At 37.2% G+C, this 14,434-nt stretch overlaps 1 protein-coding gene across 1 annotated transcript; it reads left to right on the forward strand.

Annotated features, from left to right (window-relative positions):
- The first annotated feature begins 32 nt into the window (after positions 1-32).
- Positions 33-9,401, forward strand: SREK1IP1 (SREK1 interacting protein 1). The gene is given in 7 exon segments (XM_054282205.1): positions 33-158; positions 161-202; positions 205-285; positions 2,724-2,771; positions 4,346-4,486; positions 6,690-6,768; positions 9,101-9,401. Coding segments are annotated over 7 exon segments (702 nt in total). The 5' UTR covers positions 33-37; the 3' UTR covers positions 9,291-9,401.
- Positions 9,402-14,434: the final 5,033 nt, after the last annotated feature.

Genomic DNA, 14,434 nt, shown 5'->3' on the forward strand with positions numbered 1-14,434 from the left:
GGATGAAGTTGCACAAGCCGGAAGAAAGGACGAAGGAATGAGTCCTCGGCCGGAGCCTCTCCGAGATTCACTGAGAAAGAATGTGTCGTGGGAAAGACCCGAAGGTTTCTCCACACATCTGTGGTCCCCCACCGTGGCTCGCGCCCTAGAGGTGCTGAGGCCCCCTGCCTTCCCTGGGAGTGGTACGGTCCGGGAGTGCGCCGGGAAAGCCTTCCGGCGGGGAGAGGCGTCGCTGTGCGTGCGGGCCGGTGCAGTCGGGAGAGAGCGGCGCGATGGCGCTGCCGGGTGAGGGGCGCCTGCCCTGGGCAGGGGCAGTGCCGGCCGGTTCCGCCCGGCAGCTTGGGGACGGGAACGGGAACGGGAACGAGCGGTGGGGCGGTGGACAAGTGGGACAATTGCGCGGGGACGGCGCGCAGCTGTGCGCAGCACAGGGAAGCGTGCGGGGGGCGGCGGGCACTGCTCCAGTCCGCTCTGCCGGGGGCAGCGGCTGGGAGATGGAGATGGGGATGGAGATGGAGATGGGAATGGGGATGGGAATGGGGCCGTGGCCGCGTTGGGCAGGGGCAGCGCTGCGGGCGAGTCCTCTTGTGGCTGCGGGGCCCCTCCCCGAGCTCCTGTGTGACCCAGCGCTGCGTTCTCATGGCCTCCTCTGAGGTTAGCTGGTTGTCAGACTGGGCTTTTCTCCTCCGCTGCCGTTCTGGGTTAGTGCTTGTGTCCCAGTAGGTTGTGCCTGTGAGTCAGGGCAGGCAGAAACACCTGCGCGATTTGAACGCGATTGCCATTGCTCCGTAGGGTTTTCTTGCCCTGAAAAACCGGGAGTGAGTGGTTCGGGAGCAGGTGAGCAGGCCTGAGCTTTGGTGGTCTGCTTCTCTGATGAGACGAAGGTCTTCAGAAGCTTGTTCCCATTCTAGAAGGAAGTTTTGAGGAAGACGTGTTTGCATTCAAAGGTTTCCAAAGGTTTTCTTTTCAGTCTTATGCTCCACTGAACAAATGAAGTCCTTAGTTTTGTGCCATTTATTGTCTTGAGAATTAAGATGAGGGAAGAAGAAGGAGTGAGAAAGGAAGCTTCTTGCAATGAGTTTGCTCTTAGTCGGCTAAAGTTTCATCTAGTCTAAACCCTTGCTTCTAACATTATTATTTAAAGCCTAAAACAATAACAAAATGTCAGTCCTAGGAATTTCATAGGAATATTTGGTGACAATATTTGCATTCTTGTTATCTGCTGGGTGTCTCTTTTGGAGATCCTGACTTACACTGCAGATTTCTCTAGGGTGCACATGGGTGTACTGACCTCCCTTGGCTGGAATACCAAATCTTTTTTTACCTATGGGTCAGCTATGCAGTGGGGTTGGAGTTAACTCAGAAATACTTCAGAAAATTAGGACAAAGTAGGTGGCTTGGATGATCTTGTTTTCTTGTCCCAAGGAGTGGTGAACAAGTAAATGCTGGCTTGATTGTTTTTCTGATGTGACATGGCATTGGTATGCTTTTGATTTTTATTTTGTGACTCTTCTTCTGTGTTCCCTACCTCCTTATCTCACTTGTGGGTGTCCTTCTAACAAAGGGACTGTCACAAAACAAGGACCTGAACACTGCTGACCTTGAAGGGGATGTGTAATATTAAGGGTTTGGGATCTGCAGGAAATAATCCATTATAATGGAATGTATGGATCTTTGTTGCTTGGCTTTCCAACACTCTTTTAAGGCATACACCTGAGCTGTCCAAGTTTCCAAGGTAGTTTTTTCAGCTTGCGGTTTGAAGGTTTCTGTTATTTTGAGCAGAATTTTTTAAAGACAGTGCTTGTTTCAGTAAGTCATAGTTTAAATTAATGGGACTGATGTACTCAGTTTCTGCTAGTATATGACTGCTTAAGGTGCTGGGGTGTTTCTGCTGTGTTCAGTTGGGAGATAGAATGGCATCCTTTGATTTTGGGAATTCAGTTGTCACTTTTATTACCAATGGCTTAAATGATTACAATTAAGATTGACCTGTTGGGGGGTGGGGTAAATCCCTGGTGCTTCTCCTGCATTGTGTCCTACTGTGTCTATTTAACTTAACTGTTGTCTCACACGGCAGAATCACACACTTTCAATACCTATAATTTGCATTATTCAGATCCTTCTCTCTGTTTAGAATCCAAACTTTACTGTTACTGTCTTCACTTTCTTACACATTTGCTTTCTTGCGTTTTTTGTGTTTGGTCATGTTGTCTGAATTCAGAATAATTTAACAATTTGTTGACTTTTTAATTTCCTTCTTTGTTTTCAAGGATTGATTTTTGATTTGGTTTGGTCTTTTTAATTGCCTTGTTAAGTCAATTCTTGTTATTTAAATATAAATCACTTCAGAGTTTCCAGTGAATACCTGTCAACATCCTTGCACTACTAGAATTTATATTGTGTACTACAGATCACTGGAATGTTAGATGTCTATTACTGTAACTAAACAAGTGGAAAGGTCACAATAAATCAAATTAGGATTTGGCAATAAATATTGCAAGACCAAATGATCTTTAGCAGTTTAAATTAGTTAAGTGTGTTCTGGTAGATTACTGCACAGAAAAGTAGCCTTAGAAATGCAGTTTTTTAAAGAGATCTTGGTGTACTTAATACTCGTGAGGGGTGATCACTTCTGGCTGTGTATTGACATTATCAAGCCACATTTGAAAGAAACTTGAAGGTTCTCCTCAGCAGCACCTAATTGGTGAAATTTTCTCTTTCAGGAGGAAATAAGGATAATATCAGAGCTGGATGCAAGAAGTGTGGCTACCGTAAGTCTGTAATAAGCAATATAAAGTTACAGTGTTTTCTTCAGCTTACGATGTTGGTTGGAACTGCCTTTTGAGGAGAGGGGGAAAAAAGCAAAGAAGTATTCTTCTCCCTTGTTGCCCAGGCATTTGTCAGTTTAAATTACTATGTTATCATTCTTCTGTTTATTTCATGTTTGTTCTCTGGTTTCTCACAGTTATCAATGCTCTTTGAGTGTCTCAGCAAAAAAATTATGCTATTATATTCATATGTGCAACATTTCAATGCAATTACTTGAGAAACTTTGAAATGAAAGCATCTTTTTTGATATGTACTGAGATGTGCACTTGTGCTTCTTCTGAATCTGACTGCAAAGAGGCAGGCATTTCAGTTGAAGTTAAGTACAATCTAATTCACCAGAAAAAATAGTTTAAAATCTGTATAAACTTTTATTCTAAGAGAATACTATCGTGTGCATTTTATATTTCAAGAAACAGCTACCTTTATTGCTTACAGTTTCTGCAGTTGGCATTTAGCTCATGCTTTGGATTATGCACTGATTGTACATGTCTGTGGCTACTTTCCTGATTAATGGAGACAGGTCTTAGTGAAGATTTCAAATTTTTAATCACTGACTCTTATTTTTAGAATTTTGGATGAACAGACACTGTTTTGTACTGAATTGTCTTGAACTTTTAGCACAGTGAGTTAAGCTGTTTGGGTTTTTTATATGAGTGTTACATTGGGAAAAAAAATTTCTTCATTCTTTCTCTTCAGGCTTTTGCAACAAATTTTGTCAATTACTTGCTTTGTGTATCTGTTCTTTCAAAGAAAGTGGATATAAATACAGATTTAGTGCTTTCTTTCTACATGCAGCAAGTATCAGAAGCTTTCTGAAAGAGAAGAAAATTTGTAGTCATATCATATGATCCATGTTTATATGTTTCTAAAATCTCTGTCTTGAAGGTGTAGGTAGTTTGTCATCATCCTTACTAAGAACATGAGCTTATTTCAATTACTACTTGAATTAATGTGTCTCCCAAACCATATCTTCCTTTTTTTTAAATTTCACTTTTTAAAATTATTTCAATGGGTGTATTCAGCACAAGGCTTCTAGCTGGTCATGATTATAAAGATGCAACTTAGAAAACTAAAAATACTGGTCAGGCAGTAGTTTAGTCAGTATTAAGTACTGGCTGTTAAAGATTATGTCTCATGGGCAAATATGATTCTGCAATTTCACTAGAGGGAGTTAAGCAATGCAACACTGACTTAGTTTTTGAAATATTTCATGCTGTATTTTTAGGTAATTTCTTAAGAAATACCTAAGATTATTAAAAAATTGAACCTAAAGTTAGAAAAAATCTTCAAATTAGCAGAATAGGAGAGAGGCCGTAAAGCACTATTGAATAGTGCTTTGTACAACCTGTCAAATTCTTGGAGAGTTTTTCAAAGTGAGCTTTCTCCTGCCCCTTTCACAGATCACAGCCTGCCTTTTTTCCTTTCACTTCTCAAAACTGAATAATACAAAAATCAACGTTTTTGACGTTTTTTTGATAAAGTGTAATTTTTCTTTCTGTATATTTATTTTGTTCAGCTGGTCATCTGACGTTTGAATGTCGAAACTTCCTCCGAGTAGATCCTCAAAGAGATATTGTTTTAGACGTTAGCAGCACTAGCAGTGAGGACAGCGAGGAAGAGGAACTGCAGAGATTACAAGCCATGCGTGAAAAAAAGAGTAAGGTGTTTTTTTTGGGTTTTGGATAGTAGTCTTCTGATGTGCAGGGACTCTCATTTTATCCTTTTTGATAACTACTTTTAGTTCTTTTAGCCTGTGATTTAAAAATATAGGTCTTTTACTTTATGTGTTTAGACTTCAGAGGTTTGATACACACACACTCTTGTAGTATTATGATTAATTCCGTCTAGAGTTATTAATGTACCTGTTTGGAATATCTCAAAAGGGGCTCCTAAATACAAGAGATTAATTAATCTTTTACAAAGAAGCTACTTAGAAGAAAATAACATGAGTGTTCTGAGTTAATCTTTTGATTATGACATGTAGTTTAAACATCTTCTAACGACTGAGAAATATGACACTTGAATTTCTCTCCAGTTTCTAAGTAGGATTTTGACTGAAACAGCTAGTAGACTGGAATTCAGTCATTCATATTTTGAGAAGTACTGTTCTATATCTGGAAGCTCTTAAGTATCAACTCCTTGTCAGAATAAGAATAGATGAATTGTTTATCAGATATTGAGTTAATTTGAATTTGGACTCAAAAGAGATTGTGCACCTAAGAAAGAAGGGGAGTTTCACCTAAGCGTGTTTTAAATGAATGAACATTCTTCTCCTCAGCCCTTCTGTTTTTCATTATGTTTTGTTCTTTTGCTCTTGTATGCGCTGACGTTTAGTTCCTACTGAAGATGCTATTTAGAAAGGAAAAGGGGCAGATAGAACCCTATAGTTAGTTGTACACTTCAAAAGAAATGGATGGGCTGTTTATCAAGATTGTTGAATTGGTACTGCAATGGTACATTCTTGGAAAAAGTCTCTTTGGAAAAAATACTTACCACTTACTATGTACTTTTGAATGCAAAGGTTGGGTTTTTTTCAGTACTAAGCTTATTGAAGATGGATATCTCCAGGAAAAAACAGCTGTTTACTTGATCTTCTAATCTTCCTGTTTTTATTATATGTTCTTTTGCAAATTGTGGTTGCTGTGTATATTGTAAGGAGATGTGTATCTGTCAGTTATCCAGGTGGAATTTTGCCATTTTCTCATCTCAAGATTTTGCACTATTTTCTTTAAAAAATACTGCTTGTTCACTCATTATCATTCATGTTTTTTCATTGCTCCAAAGGTAGTTTGCTCTTTTATTAATACTAAATTATTTCAAGTTCCATTCCATAACATACAGACCAATAATTTGTGTTTATTGTAGCAAAGGAATAACCACACCAGCATTCAGACTTTATGGAAAGGGTCATAGGAATAAAATGAAATACTCAAAATTGGCTATCTTTTTTAAGGATAAATTGTAAAGGCAATATTTTCCTGTTAGTTGAATGTGTATTTATGTGGTAGATTTGCCTTTTGGAGAGTTCAAAAGTACTTTTTGAACTGGTATATAAAAATCTAAGGTCAGAAATTTCATCAATGTCATAAAAACATTGCTTGTAAGTGAAATGTGAAATCATGATATCACACTGCAGAGCATTAGGACAGGGGGCAGACACAACCAGATGAGGGGAGAGTCTTTTGCTGGTTTCTGTAGGCAGTACATTGACAATTAACTCAAATGTGTCTCACTTATGGCATTGCTGTTTGTGAAGCATGAAGTAGGGATGTGTGGAAGTAACTCAGGGATGCCTGACAGAATATTATTTTATTTGTTCTAGTTTTCAGACTTGGACATGTATGTTAAATGTCAAAACTGTTAAAATACAGAAGAATCACAGAATGACTAGGTTGGAAGAGACCTTCAAGATCAATGAGTCCAACCCATGCCCTAATACCTCAACTAAACCATGACACTGAGAGCCACATCCAATCTTCAGCACATCCAGGGATGGTGACTGCACCACCTCCCTGGACAGACCATTCCAGTACTTTATCACCCTTTCTGTGATAAAGAACAGATATGAAAACCTGAATCTGGTATAAATGTATAGAAAAAGGTCTTTTTGCTACATTTTACAGGCCTTCCTTCATTCTTAGTGCATAGATCAATGTCAATACAATGTAAGTTGTGTATAAAAGTCCTGCTGCTACTGCAATATATTTCTGAAATTGCTATACAAACCAAAATTTGGGGAAAGGAAAAGAAAGCCTTTTAACAAGAATTTTTTAGTAACTTGACATTGCCATTGAAGCTACTTTTTAATGCTGATCTTAATTCAGACAAGTGTTTTCTAAACTTTAACTTTCTACCTATAGATCTAAATGAAGAGGAAGAAAAAAAGAAACAAAAAAGAAAAAGCAAAGAGAAAACAAAATTAAAAAGATCAAGGAAAAGGTAACCTTCACACACCTTTTTAATTTCAAAACACAGCTTTAGAAATATTTTTGATACTTGTGTTTTGTCAGGAAATATTGCTTCTATTGATGCAACATTATTTGCAAGTACTTCTTCCATTTGAAAAGTTTTCTGTTTTCCAGTGAGAACTGACTAATGGTAAGGTAATGGTAAGGTAATGGTAAGGTAAATGTTCTTAGATTAGTGGTGGAGTTACAGGCTTTCTGCTGTGCAGTCAGGATCATAGGAGTCTTGAAAGCTCTAGCAAGCTGCAGATCTGCAGATCAGAGAAAGCAGAACTGCCCCTGACCGTCCAACTCTAGGCAAGCTGTGATGAGAAAAGAACAAGTCAGGAGGATTGTGCGGTTGGTCCCCAGCCTAGCCAGCGCGGAGAAGGCTCTCTGAAATTCAGGGACTGTAGGGTTCTTTGTGTGCAGACATGCAGGTGTAAGCACACCTGCAGGCATACACATGTGCTCTGAGTAACTCGCTGTTATCAAAAGGGAAACTTCTCTAGTACTGAACAGGTGTTGAGTGTTAGTGTACCTGTTAACATAGAAGCCTAAAAACAGTATTACTCCAGTTTCAGAGGAAAATGTCATAATACCCCAATGTATTGTGGATCTGAGTTCTGGCCTGTGGACTGACTTGGTTTTTTGAGGTTTTTTTCCATTTTTAAAGTGAGACTATAGATGAAATTAATGTTTCGTCGTTAAGATAATTGATAAGACAATATGCCAGGAATTGCACTGGAAGGTATAAACTGTAAAATGTATATGAAGACCACAAGAAGATGTCCCTCCAAAACAAAGAAAAAGGATTTAATACTTGTTGTATTTGCATTTTTTTTTCCTTATTTACATTGTGTAGCTTAAACTTCCACTTTTGAAGACAGCCCTTACAGTTGTGAAGAAGTAGAAGAGAAAAGAGTCAATCTGGTTGTCAGTTTTGTGATAAACAAGTCTTACTCTTTAAATTTTTTTAAAGTTTAATAAGGGATAAAGCAAAAGTAACAGCGCTGGGTGCACAGCCATAGCCAGATGCATGTGGTTAACTATAACAACTTCTGTTACATATTTTTTCATTGCATTGGTCAAAGGCATATTCATGAAGATTAAACGTTCCTTTGAGTTTACATGCTCCAGGAATTATTTAGCTTAGTTCTACTCCTGGCCACATCTTCTTAGAGTATGTGCCACAATGCAGATGTGACTTAGAGAGTCTTGTATTTTATTTTCTCACAAGGCCCCTTGGTCTGTGGTTTGACAGCTACTAATAGTCAAAGGGTCGGTGGTAGATTTCTCCTTGCTCTTCCAGTGTTATTTGCCTGGTTCTTTTCAATGTTATCTTATCATACAGATGTTTTGGCCATTTTTACAAGTATTTTCAATTAATATTAGCTATTTCACCATTGTCAATTAGTTAAAATAATAAAGGCATTAATTACTATTTCACAACTACAATTACTTCTGCAAAAGTCAAGGTTATAATATACAGCACAAGCACATAGCCTCTATTTTAATATTTTGTGAAAGCTTAAACTATAATATATATCTGTCACACTAAAATATACAATGTACACAGGGATTAGGGTATTACCCATAAAAGGTTACACAAATTATACTATATAAAAAGCAGTTAAAAAGAGATTACAAACTGTACTATATCAAAGTAATTTGCAAAAGCCCATATATAATAGCAAAAGCCAACAACTACATAGTTATCTATAACAGTTTTCTTTACATTCAAGTAATAGTTAATCAAGTAAACAATAGCATAAAACTCCCCTCTTTAGCATTCATGAATATTTAATGACTTATTGTCCTCATAGTTTATTTTTGTATGTAATCACTCATCATTGCTGGTTAGAGACCCATAGTATGAGCTGCAAGTACATAAAAATTTTTCATAACAATTTCTCTCAGATTCTTGCATCATCAGAGACATATCTGAAGGCATTAATTAGCATTGTTACTGATCATGTGATATTTAAAAAACAGAAGCTCTACCTTGTTGTCATACTTTATTTTTTGATGGACTGTACTCTTGGTCTTTTCTTTTCTCAAAAACTAAAAGCCCACACAACTTGCCTATTCCATTATTTTTTATCTGTATTATCAACATACTGCTTTTGTGGCATGAAAGTTGTATTAGAAAAGTAATCATTTAAGTTAAACATGCAGACTCAGATATCATAAGCTTTCCAGTGGATGCTACTGTACAAATTCTACACCAAATTCAATTTGTGACATTACAAACATTCTGACACCTTAAATTATTATGTGTAATTTTCCTTCTTTAATTACATATTGATCTGCATTTTTTTTACTAGATCTTCCTCATCAAGTTCAGCAGAAGAGGATGAGCCGAAGTCAAAAAAACAAAAATCACACAAAAAAGAAAAGGAAAAGGGGAAAAAGCATAAATCAAAGAAAGGAAAGCATCATAAAAAGGAGAAAAAGAAGAGACGAAAGGAAAAAAGTTCATCTTCTAACAGTTCAGACAGTTCGAGTAGTGACTGACATTTCTATTTTTGCTTTTGCTTCTGCAGAGAAGATGATTTTCCTTTCATAGCACATTTATTTAAGCTTTGCAATGCTGTTTAAAAATAGGATATTTTTTTTTTTGAGAAATCTATTAGAATACATTAGTGCATCAGATCATTAGATGGACCATTATATGAAAAAAACCTGCTTTTCTATTTCAGGTTTATTAATACTAAACCATGTGACTACTTCTTCACCTTATTCTTAATTCAGTTGTGATTGTGTTTGAAATCCTTTACAGTAGGATGTGGTAAATTTCAGTTCACAAGCTTTTGTTTAGAAAGATATTAACTGAAATACGCTTAATGTCAGAATGGTTACATCAAATTTGTAAATTCAAGTAAGATTTTCTATTACCCTTTAAATAAATGTATGTTTTACACAACAGTCTGTTTATATACATTAATCAGTAAGTGCAAATATGAATCAGTGTTCAGGTCCTGAGAGGAGAAGAATAAGCAATGAGAAGCTAAAAAAGATTAATCCTTCAAAATTATCTTCTAAAATTGATCTAGTCACAGACTGTGAAACATAATTACACATTATTTTGGCAGGATCACTATAACCAAGCTGAAAATAAACAGAAGCAAGCAAAAGCTATCAATTTTTAAAGTCCTTTTTCCTTGGGTTTTGTTCTTTTACAAAATGTTATGGCCATTTCATCTTCAACATAGATGTAAAGGTTCGGATGTCACAACAAGACTTCTGGTGATAAACTATTTCTTCCTTCATGTCAGTTGTTATTAGCTTCACTTTGCATGAATCAGACTTTTGAAAGCTAACCCTGGCATAACTCCTGCTGTTCTACAGGCCCCAAGTAGTAGTGACTGCATCCCTGCTACTCTGCAGCCTCCAAAGCTCTTGCAATACAAAGGTGATGCCAGTATAAAGAGTGCCATTCCCTGTCAGCTTATCTCAGATACAGAATGGAATGCCTATTTCCAGAAAGAAGGACAAGAATAAAGCATGTTAGTATGTGGCGTGGGCATGGCAAATGCATAGAGTAGTGAAGAGTCAACAACCTGCCTTACAATAGACTCTGAAAAATGCAAATCAGTCTTTGGCAATAGGCACAGGAAACAAAAGCAGATACTTGGTGTTTCCTTCAGTCATCTTTCCCAGGTAGTGGAAGAAAAATGTGCACCCTGGCAAATGAGCTGCTAAACTGGGAAACAAACTGTGCTGTAAAATGCACCGAGGCCTGGAACAGCTGAATTGAAACTGAAGGAAGCTCTTGTTTTGCAAATAGCCAAAGGGAAATACCATTCACAGCACAAAAGCTACAGCTTCACCATTCTCTGCAACTTGTGAGACTCCAAGGAAAACAAGGCCTTCACTCTCTTTCACAGTTTAGAGCACTTACATTTCTTCAATGTACCTAGAATAATTGAAAGCTCCTTTGAACACAAATAATTTTGTTGAACAGGTATTACCCTATTTTTAATACATATCAGATGAGCACCATTGAACAACAATTCAAGAATATTTTTCTCTTTAAATTCTGCCAAAACTATGCTTCCACGCTTAGTAGTTTTCATGGTCTTTAGAGGCATTTTAACAATATACTTGCCATCTTCATAAACTTCTGAAAACTTTTACCTGCTACTAGCATAATTTTGCGGTGTGAGGACAGCGGTGTGCACATCGCTGATTGTAATTTAATATTCATTTCCTGTGTTCATGCCATTTGGGTTTTGCCTTTTTTTTTCCCTTTTATATGTTCTCTGTATTCTTTACACATATATTTGTAACATTGTCACCTATTGTGTTAGTAGTTAGTTTTCCCAGCAGTTCTCCATGGCCTTTCCCTAAGCAGAAAGATAAATTCCAGAGCTCCAAGCCCCAACAGGTACAGGGTACTATGTTGGTTCTTCCTGTGAACCAAGGCTGAGAACAACTCATTGAAATATTCTCATGGAAAAGGTAAAACTAATGCTGAAGGAGGGCTCAAGAGAAGGGGCTTGACCTGGGGGCAATTGTGTCACCACTTGTCCTAATTAGTGCTTTTTATCAGTTATGCTAATTTCCTAAAACCTATAAAAATGTACTCACCCCTGTGGGGTGGGGTGGGCTTTTGTGGGTATCTTTTCATAACTGCTCCTGAAGGCCTTCAAATAAAGGTCCCCTTTTATTTTACCTCCTTACTAAAATGATCTTAAGTTTAATTTCCAGGTTGGGCAAAAAGGCAATAGTGTTACCACTACAAGCTCTACTTCTATTGAAATTTGTAGGAATATTACTTTAAAAATTCAGTCATTTGGTAACGTCAACTTGTGTTGTTTTCAGGACTCCTTCCTGAATATTTCCTGCAGTTCCTCTGTTGTATTCTTTTCAATGGTATGTGTTGGTTCTTGTGCACTCTGCAAGGGAGCATAAATGACGGACAAACAAAAATCTTAGCCATAGGTACTTAAGTCGTAGAACAAAAAGAAAAATAAATTCTTTGTGATGCAGTATTATTATGCAGCTTTATAATGGTAAGGTTTTGGCTTCTTTTTCCTTTCAAAAATAAGTCATACTGAAGAATCATAGCTCAGAATTGCAATAATGCAATTATGGATAGAAAAAATTGCAGCATCTAGCTGTGAACTTGGAATGGACTAATAACATTTACAGTCATGTTCTTTTAGCTGCTGAGATAATGCATATTGAACTCTGTATTTACTCAGTGCTTTTGTAGTTGACAGCAGGAAAGAATGTCATAGCTGCAGGCCCTTCTGAAAAGTATCATGAGTAATGAATCTGACATGGTGCATGTTATCTGTTTCATGTAACAATCAGTTCTAGGAACTCCTGGGATGTATTTTTAGAAGATCATCTTTTGCAACTCCTCACGTCATCTCTCCCCAGTCAAAAAAGGACACAGCCTCTGTGTATGCAAAACAGAATGGCACACATGCCAAACTTTTTCACTGAACTGATGATTCAGTTGTGCTCTGAAGTCTCCACAGTAGAGCCAGTGTTGAAGATGCTAAAAGGTTTTACTGGCATTGCCATGTCTTAGGCAGCCAACTTATCTTACCTTGTGAAAATTACCACACATCACAGACTCTCTTGGGCAAAGACACGCTTGGTGCCTCTTACTACAATGCCTCTGCCCCATGGCAATAGTACCTGAGAAAGGCATTAACAGAAATTCTAAGATGCAAATCACAATAAGTAATGATAAGGGTAAATAGAGAAAAATACGTCAAAAATGCTTCTGTAGTAAAAATGCCAGTACCTTTATACTACTCACAAGAAATTCTAGTATAACAGTCTATGAAGATGAATTTAGGTAAAAACACGAAATGAGGTGGTGGTAGCAGAAAACAAGAGGTACAAGAATAAAGAAACCAAAGAGATTAGGAGGGGGAAAAAGGAAAAATTATTTGAGAAAGAAGACCAGAAGAACAGGTTTATCTAGAAAAGCAACATTGTAGTTCAAATACTAGCAATAAAGGAGAGAAATCTGAAAAAGACTGTTTGTAGTGTTCATTTAAACTTCAGCAAGATGTACTCAAGATATGGTTTAGTTTTATGTGTAAGCTAAATATTGGTCCCACTGAGAAAGTGTACTGTGAAGGAATGATTAATCCTTATTTGTCTGTACTGTGTATTTTCCTGAGGCTTTAATCTAGCATAATAGTTTATAAAATATCATGGCAGAATTTTGACCATCAGAGAATTTTAACAAAGAATAAAGTTGACCTGGGAGAAACACATTGTATATGTTATTAATTGTCCAGGAGTAGATTTAGGCTGAAAATTGGTAGAAACTTTGTTTTCATCAAAGAACTGCAGTCCCAGAAGAGCTAGAAATAACTTCTGGAAGAGGGACCTGAGTACATATAATGGGTCAAATGACTCATTGCATTAGACAGCAATGGACTGGCCAAATAGAAACAGGGGCTTTCTTGGACACTAGAATTCCCATTACTACTGATACTTAATACATTTTTAAAAAATGGAAGTGAGAGAAATACCACTCCAAGAAATTTTACAGATGACACAAGATAAGGTAAAGGCTCAAAGTACTAGTGAGATGGAGACTGGAAGTTCAAAGCCAAGTGAGTTCAGGGTGGAAAATGTCTAAAACTGGCAACATGACGCTAGATCTGGACAGCAGATTATGCATACGCTGGGAACAGCATAAGTTGAAAAAAACCAAACACTACATTAGAGGGTACAACCACCAATTAAAGAATAAAGGCATACCTCTTCAAACATGGCTGGGGCTACTTTTGTAAAACTGCTACAAGAAAACAGAATCTAAGGGAAAACAGCTTTGGATTTGAGATGAATTATTTAGCTGTAGAACAGTTAAAAGTCATTATTACAGCTTTTGCCACACCATGATCCCTAGAAAATATGTCCTGCCAACCTATATTTAGCCCAGCTCAGTTCTTTTTGGAGTAGAAAAGGTTGATTGTGCTGAAAGTTGATTGTGCCTTTGGTAAAGGCTAACTTTTCCTGCAAGTCAGTCAGTGCCTTCAAGGTCCTAGAATTAAACAGGACCACAAACTTCCCAAAATACTGCTACAAGTCTCCTCATTGACTGGAGTAACTTACGACTAAGTACAAGCAGAAGATGTATCTTTAGCTTGTCTTGCCTCTTGTCCATGAAGCTGGACAATAGGTATGGTATCTCTTATAGAAATAATAAGGAATTTCACCATTACACGGATATGAGACCAATAGGCATTTAATGCACCACTGCATATATTCATTCCTCAGATGGGATAGAAGTTGGTTATTGTATTTCTCCCATTCTCTGACACAGATTTTCTGAGTTGTATTGGATATACGTGGACCTAGTATGTAAATTAAAATGCTGATTTTGCAAGGCAAGTTCTCATTTTGGTTAAATTAACATGCAACCTGCCGCATGTGTTAGTGTGCTGTCTACTGCTGTAAGCTTGTAGTTTGATTTTGCTCTGAAAAATGTAGACCTTACAGTGTACACAGATATTTGATTTCTTAGACTGGTAATTTATGACACATGAAATATTTTTTTTCACATTAAAAAAATGGTATCTTTTTCACATGAAATATCTGTGAAAATAATGTGCTACCAGTGGAAGCTGGCTATAAAGAATTTGAAAAGCTGGAGCTGCACAAAGTTTTAGTTAAAAAAAAAA

The sequence above is a fragment of the Melozone crissalis genome, unplaced genomic scaffold, assembly GCF_028551555.1.
Source record: "Melozone crissalis strain CALT ecotype California unplaced genomic scaffold, PUWL_Pcris_2 ptg000005l_1, whole genome shotgun sequence".
In the NCBI taxonomy this organism is placed as follows: domain Eukaryota; kingdom Metazoa; phylum Chordata; class Aves; order Passeriformes; family Passerellidae; genus Melozone; species Melozone crissalis.